Source organism: Austrofundulus limnaeus, unplaced genomic scaffold, assembly GCF_001266775.1.
Source record: "Austrofundulus limnaeus strain Quisiro unplaced genomic scaffold, Austrofundulus_limnaeus-1.0 Scaffold29, whole genome shotgun sequence".
NCBI lineage: Eukaryota > Metazoa > Chordata > Actinopteri > Cyprinodontiformes > Rivulidae > Austrofundulus > Austrofundulus limnaeus.
This window is the reverse complement of record NW_013952431.1, coordinates 724,156-732,123: the sequence shown is the minus strand read 5'-3', so window position 1 is coordinate 732,123 and position 7,968 is coordinate 724,156. Positions and strand designations below refer to the sequence as shown.

General features: G+C 35.4%; 1 protein-coding gene across 2 annotated transcripts in view; it reads left to right on the top strand.

Annotated features, from left to right (window-relative positions):
• The first annotated feature begins 1,030 nt into the window (after positions 1-1,030).
• tmprss13a (transmembrane serine protease 13a) overlaps positions 1,031-7,968 on the top strand; it is a 9,972-nt gene continuing 3,034 nt past the window's right edge. The window contains exons 1-10 of one of the 2 annotated variants that reach the window (XM_014005226.1): positions 1,031-1,226; positions 4,667-4,871; positions 4,983-5,096; positions 5,272-5,439; positions 5,737-5,863; positions 6,082-6,180; positions 6,268-6,311; positions 6,940-7,102; positions 7,303-7,475; positions 7,700-7,798. In XM_014005226.1, coding sequence (XP_013860680.1) covers positions 1,209-1,226; positions 4,667-4,871; positions 4,983-5,096; positions 5,272-5,439; positions 5,737-5,863; positions 6,082-6,180; positions 6,268-6,311; positions 6,940-7,102; positions 7,303-7,475; positions 7,700-7,798 — 1,210 coding nt within the window. In that variant the 5' untranslated portion in view covers positions 1,031-1,208. The remainder of the gene's footprint in view (positions 1,227-4,666; positions 4,872-4,982; positions 5,097-5,271; positions 5,440-5,736; positions 5,864-6,081; positions 6,181-6,267; positions 6,312-6,939; positions 7,103-7,302; positions 7,476-7,699; positions 7,799-7,968) is intronic. The other variant, XM_014005227.1, reaches the window with a different exon arrangement.

Below are 7,968 nucleotides of genomic sequence, written 5' to 3'. Positions count from 1 at the left end.
TCAACTGTGGATAAAAGAAGAAAGGTCACTTCACTAATTTGGCAGTATTAATCAGCCTTTTTTCTCCTGGTCCTTATTTCAAATAGGTAAAATAAAAACATATCAATAATTATCGATATTGACTGTAATGAAAATCTTATGTCGTGATACATTTTTCAGCCATATTGCCCAGCCTGTTAGGCTTAGGTTACCTGAATTATCTGCTGCTGTAGATTAACAAACTGACCACTCTTTATGTTGTTGCCCTATCCCCAATGTGTTTTCAAGTGTTATTAAGTGTTTTTAATTGTTTTTGCACTCTCAGGCCAACATTGTAAATAGGTTTTGCCTGGTGAAATAAAGGTTAAAAAATTCTTTACACTGCTGCTGTCTAGTCACTCTTCTCTACGTGTTTGTTGTAATTATTTCTATCAATGACACGTTTTTCTTTGTCTTTGTAGAAAAGTGACACCTGCACCAGTCATTCTGTGTTTTTTCTGTGTCTCTTTCCTCTCAAACCCAGCCGGTCGAGGCAAATGGCTGCCCGTCCCTGAGCCTGGTTTTGCCAGAAGGTTTCTTCCTGTTTAAAGGTTTTTTTCCCCCCACTGTCGCCAATGTGCTGCTCAGCGTGTGAGACTGTGACAAAGTGATGATTCAGCACAATCTGCAACACCTGACATGATGTTCATCATGACTTGGCGTTAATCTGAATTGAATGTTGTCCATGCAAACATAGCAGTGTAAAATTAACTGAAAGATATGTATATTAAAAATACTCCTGCCAAATAAATAAATAAATCAATAAATAAATAAACTTGGGTTATTCTCTTGAGTCCATTTTGTTCCAGAGCAGTCACCGCTGAGACACATTCACGTGAGACATTGTGCAGCATAAACAATGCAGAACAACATTAAAAAAGGTCTGAATCCTGCACAACTGGTTTGTCAGGTGGAACACTGGTAACACACCCTTATTTGTGAACAGAGGAGTGATCAGCTGAGAGGACTGGGAAATCTGGAAGTGGGAGGTCTTAAATGGGCAGTGAGAGGTTAGGCCTTCTGGTTAAACATTCTTGTGTTAAAAAAGGAGAAGAGGGGGAAAAACGAGATGATTTTCATGTTTGGACACCGTGTTCTGAACACTGCTTTGGAGTTAAAGTCAACCTGCATGTGAAAAAGTGCCACCTGTTTTCTCTCACCACTCATCACTTATTGCAGCACTGAACCCAATGGAGAAACGCGAGCAGGTAGGTTTTTACATCTGTTTTTACTGTATTGAAACCATCCTGCCTGTTCTGTCTCTCTGACTTTAGTTTGGCTCCATGCTCAGTTCAGTCTTCAGGTAAACTCTGTTAATAAGTTCTAGGCTGCCACTTTTCGCTCTGTTTACTCTGTGCTGTTAAGTTTCTGTGCATTCCAGTGGTTAAAAACCTGTGAAACCATCTAAACAGTAAAGAATTCTGTTTCATCCCTAGCTTTAACATAAAGTTTCATTAGTTTCAGTTTATCTGACAAGCAGCAGGTGCGTCAGGATTTTTTGTCTCTGTTTCAATGTGGCATTGTTTTCATTTAAAATTAATTTCAATTGATTAAACTCAGTTATGTGACAATATTAAAAAAAGTTTAAGATGTAGAAATTGTTTTTAGTTTTATATAGTTTACATAAAATATATGTTTGAATAGTTTATTTCAAAATGTTTAGAAAAACCAGAAAATGTCATCAGTTCAATTCAATTCAAAAACACTTTATTCATCCCAAAGGGAAATTAGATTAAACAAATTATAGTTAAACACAAAGTAATAAACATGTTGTAATAGAACTAATGCTTTATGTTTAAGCAGGTGATTCATGACATCCTTTAATAAACAAACAGGCTAACATTCTTTTGCATTATGAAAAACTAAATGTCTAAGGATATTTAATAATAGATGTAAAAATGTCCGTAGTTTTTTTTTTTTATTTGCATAAAAATATCAAAAATGCATCCAGTGATTTGGAGTTGCAGAAATCCCGTTGCTTTGAGAAGTACACAATGTACAGGAGTTATGAAAAGAAAAATATTCGGTTACAATTTTTTAAAGACAATATTCACAACTTTATTTCTTTTAAGAAAATCGGAGTGGAAGCAAAACATAAAACAACGCTCAAATTTCTGTATCTTCTTATTTTGTACTTTTACATCACTTGATTGTGGAGAAAACAGTACCGGGTTATTTTCTTGCACTTTTCCACAATAAAGACCAACAGACCGACTGTGCAACATGATCTGTAAACTCTTTTGGGACGAATGAGTCTCGACCATTTGACTACAGAAACCGGGGTGTAACCTTACCAGCAGGCAGGTTTGAAAACGTCACCTGCTTCGACTACAAACTTTTACAGTAATAACTTTGTGAGAATTACTGTGAAACTTGGAGTTTTTACACCTCCATGCCACCACTAACTTCTTGAGTTCACACAGGCAAAATACAACAATGACAAGAAATTAATCTGCACTTTGAAAAAGATAAGAACACATCACACTGCAGAACCCACAGTTATAATTAGACTTAATAGTTCTGAGTTATACCTGTCATTTAAAACACTCTTAAGATGTCCTCTTTTTTGTAAAGCTTATTAGAGGAGAAAATAAATTATTGTCACAAACTTGTTCTGCTACATTGTGTAGCTTTTTATAAATCCTTAGTTGACACAACAGACAATTAATGAGAACACAGCTGTATTTAAACAAGTTTAGCCACATAACATTCATAGCGTTTTCATTCCCAAAAGGAAGTAAGCAAGTTTTCCGTAAGCTGAGTAAAGGTCAATGTGTTATTTATTAAAATCTTTGTGTGACAATGTCAACCAATCAGAACTTCCCAAACATGGTTTTATGAAGCCAAGAAATAATTAGAGACATACTTACGATAAACTGTACAATTATGGTTTTGTTGTGGGGCACATAAATAAATAAATAAATAAATAAATAAACATGAGCAAATTAGCAACATGTGTATAGGAGTGACACTTTTTAAATGTCTTCATGCATTACTGAGACCCTTTTCAAATGGTTTTGTAAAAAAAAGAAGAAAAAATTGTGCGCTCTGGTAACATATTTATTCCAAATGTGCTGATTAGAAACAATTATTAACTCACTCACAGGAGAGAAAAAAGCACAGCACAGCATTTTTAAAGGCATATAAATGAGTTGGTTTCCATGAATGTCCCAAACATCCCAACACTGTGTCTAAGTGATTTACCCCAGACATTTTAAAGTTGTGGATGATTAATTTTTTTTCTAAGAAGAAATCTTCCAAGTTACAGTTTAAAAAAAAAACAAAAGTAAAAAGAAAAACACAGAAAATGTTTTCAAATCACAAGGCTTTTATTAACTATTTTGTGTATAATAGCTAAACTTCAGTTCGCTATAGTAGGATGTAAAAATCAACTCATAAAGGACAGAATGAGCTTTAAATGAAGACAATCACATTGTTACAATATATGTTCATAACTTAAAGGTTTTGTTTCACCTTAAAAAGAATCTGAAGTCTGTCTTGTTTAAAACAAGTCATTGCTTTGTGAGTTTCACTAGAACCTTTGCTCAGCGCTGATATCCTCCTAAAACCACAGTTTTAGCTACTTTCTGCTTCTTATCACATTTTTATAAATAATATTTACTAAAACATTCAAAAACTGATTAGGTTCTCTATGAAAAATTACAGACAAATAGTATAAAGTTTAAAAAATGTACAAATAAAAGAAAGCTAAGAAATGGTGGACAGAAAAACGAGGTCATGAACTTCAACAAGAGACTTTCAGTGTTCAAAACATGTCTTTTTGATTTGTTTGGAACCTTGGTGTTAAAGTGAAGACAATTTTTTTTTTCATGTTGGGATCATCAACAATAGATTGTGTGCTTAGTCCTGACAACCAAACACAAGTGATAAGTACAAATGAAATGTATTAACATTTGGAGCAGGCGGATTTAGTTCAAAGACACGATGGGCAAATGACAAATACCTCTTATTAAGCTGTGTAAAATCAAATATGTTAATATCAGTTTATTTATATTGCACATGGAAGTTGACCAATGTGCTTCATAATTCAGCCAAATTATAAAACAACAAAGAAACACAAATGTTCAAAAATAAGTAAAAGTTATTTAAAATACAGAAATACAACTTGAAACATCAGCTCTAAAAGATTCTTAATCAAAAGCTAAGGAGTAAAAATGGGTCTTAAGCATAGATTTAAAAGTCTCGATGGTCTCAGCGGTCTAAAAACAAAAAGGTAAACCATTCCACAACTGCAAAAACCCGATCACAGGAGGAATTTTAGTTCAAATCAAGGAATGTTTAAGAGAAACTAGTTGGATGACAGAAGTGCTCTAACTGAAGTATGGATACTGAGATCACAAAGATTTGATGGGGCCAGACCTTTAGAATAGAGGAATTTCATCTATTTAAGGTCTTTTGAAGTGAGGTTCTGGAAAATAAAGAAGAATCAAGAGCTTGCCTAGCACTTTTAGTTAAAATTTGGCCATATTGATGAGTTCAAGGCTGATATCTTCTTGACCCAACTCTGACTAAATGTTAGCTTGTCAATCCGAAGTAAATGCTTCTAAAAACATTTTGGATATTATTTAAACCTTTCTCTAGAATGCCAACATTTCAATTATTTTGTACATTCATATCTTTCTTTCAGGACACATTCTCTTCTCCTCCTAACTACTCTGCTGCCACAAACATCTATCCGCCTCTCCAGTCTTTTAAGGAGATGCATGGCAACTACCCACAGGTGTATGGCAACTACCCACAGTATGGCAACTACTCAGGCCAGGGACTCCCAAATTACATCCCTCAGTATGCACCACCTGTGATTGCTCCGCAAGTCACTGAAATCAGCCCACGTGAGTGATTCTTGCAGCCACTGCAGTTTAGGAATACAACAAATAAATGTGTGCAACAGTTCAAGGACATTTTGTTGGGTTGCTGACTGTATTCTCTCTGTATCTGTCCAGTCCCCAAGGATAAAGAGAACTGCTGTGGGAATAAAGCACAGATTTACAAAGCGGCAGCAGCAGCAGCAGCCATAGTGCTGCTGGCTCTGCTGGGTGTTGGTGTCTGGCTTGGAGGTACAGTACTTCGTGCATGCCTAATCAAAATAACATGCTAACGCTTTCATTTTTCATTTCCTTAACCTGTAACCTGCACTGTAATCTGCATTTTGATATTCCTGTCACAGAGTGCATTTTTGGCTACTTCTGTCTGGATTGTTTCTCATTATTAAAAATTCTACCTCATCCACAGTTTATTATGGCACTATGAAACTGGAAAGAGAGAACTTTTACAAACCTAATAACCAACTGAATGTACCAACAACTATTGCTCAGATCGTGAATGACACCTGCCCCATTAATGCTACCATATGCAATGGGATAAAAGACTGCCAAATGGGCACAGACGAAACATACTGTGGTGAGTACAGAAAGACTTCACCAGTGTGACCTTGGTGGAGGCTGGTCTTAAAGTGGCAGGACACATGACAAAAGCTAATTAATCTATACAAGACTATGAGGAATGCAAAAAACTGCTTGAGGAAAGTTTAAAAATGAAAACACGGGCAGTCATTTGTGATTCTTTGAATCTGCCTTATAATTAAATCCAAACATGCTTGCCAAGAAAAGTTTATATTTGTTTTAGTTTCCAGTTTGTTATTCTTGTCTGCCAGCAATTAGCCCTGTACGTGTCAGACTCTTTATTTCCTTGTTGCAGTGGAATTTGGCAAGAACAGCAGCCTGATTGTGAGGACTTGTGAGAATTGTAACTTCCTCCCAGTGTGTTACAGTGGCTGGGACAAAAACTACGCTGACCAGATCTGCTCTCAGCTTGGATTCAGAAAGTAAATAATGTGCAGTTTCATCAAAGCTACTCCAAAACATCACATATACAATAATTAATTTTCAACCTTAATTCAGATCTTATTTTTATTATTATTTTTATCATTTTACCTGATTGAACATTTTGATTTTTTTAAGAACTGACTAGGCACTGATTTGATTAAAGTATCACTGCAGTATTTATTTTATCATGTGAATAACCCATTTTCTCTCTCTCCAGTGCCTTTTCATTGAATATAATTAATTCCCAGAGTTCAAGTGGTGTAGAACTGACCAGTAGATCACCATCTTCTCTTATTCAAGGCTCAGTGAATGTCAGGTAAACATACCTTGTAATGTGCAGTCTGCTGGTTAATGCTGTGTATTTATACTAACTGAATGTGTGTTTTATTGTGGCATTGTGCAGTTCTGCCTGTTCAAACCAGGAGACTGTGTCCCTGCAGTGTGTAGGTAAGAAGCCTCTATCTATGTACATGATCACACAAAAGTTTACATTTATTTTTTTTACAGCATTTGGAACTCAGTTAAAACACCTATCTAAATGAATAAATCAAATCAGATCAACATCCTATTACATTACAACATTATTGTGTTCTGGAAAATTTGAAATGTGCAAACATTTGAACTGTACATGTGATTTAATTTAAGAGGAATTTTGTGGGTAACTGCTGCTTTGGCTGATAATAATTTCAGGATTTGTTAGTTGATGCATTAAAGAACCATTGATGCTAAACCTTTTGTAAAACATACGATGCTGCTCACTAAAATACAATGCAGATATCCATTTCTGATGCCTTGGTTCTTATTTAAAACTAGTTTAACTTTTAGCAGCTGCCTACTAGCTTTGATTATTTCTTACTCAGTTGACTAAGTTAGACCATAAATGACAATGTGGCAGTGCTAAATCAACACTATCAGTGTTAATTTAACTCTGACATATTTGTTATGTATGCTCATGTGATAAAAACACAAGTTTGCAAAGTTTGTTAGTTTAAATTTGAAAAAAGGATTTTTCAAATATAAATACCGGTATATGTATTTTTTCTAACATATTGTGAGTAATATTTCTTACTTTCAGACTGTGGTAGGCAGCCGGCTACATCCCGGATCATCGGGGGCACTGCAGCTCAGTCGGGTCGGTGGCCTTGGCAGCTGTCACTACAATACAGAGGACACCACACCTGTGGTGGCGTTTTGATCTCACCTGATTTTGTTGTAACTGCTGCTCATTGCTTCCCAACGTGAGTTTTTCAGAAAGAAGTTTTGTGAAATTGTAAAACTTTAAAATCATATATTTATTAACCATGAATATATATTTTAAAAAATCTTAATTTCTAAAATTTAATTTAAAACACAATTCATGCTGAACTTTAATCAACCCAGTATTCATCCGTTGTTTCATACAATGAAGTGATCAGTCTCTTTTCTGTGATTGCACCAGCCCTGATTACCGCTCTGCTCAGCAATGGAAAATTTATGGTGGATTTGTGTCTCTGAATAATCTGCCTAAACCTTTCTTGGTTGAGACAATCCGGATCAACGAGAACTATAACCGTCAAACCAATGACCAAGACGTTGCTCTTCTTAAACTAACATCTCCAGTTACTTTCACTGGTGAGTCTTTATTTCATTCAAAAATAAAATAAAACAAGTTAATTTAGTCTGATATCTGTCCTGTTAGCATGAACCACTCATCAGCTAGGTCAGCTCCAGTTATCTGATCAACACAACCCAGCTTATTTCTGTATGTGTGTCTCCTTGTGTTCTTATCCGTTTGGCAGTGAAGTAGTGCTGATGAGTTTGCTTAGATTACACACAATCCTTCTTGCATTTTCCAGATCAACTTCAGCCAGCCTGCCTGCCACAGATTGATCAGGAGTTTAAAGCTGAAACCACTTGTTGGATCTCAGGTTTTGGAACTACTACAGAAGGTTCAAGTAAGATGGACAACAAAGCCACTCTGTGTAGCATGATACTCTGTCTCACTGAATTTCCCATTAAATTTACAGCAGGTAAAATAAGTATTGAACACTTCAACATTTTTCTCAGTAAATATATCACTAGAGGTGCTAATGACATGAAATTTTCACCAGATGTTGGTAACAAC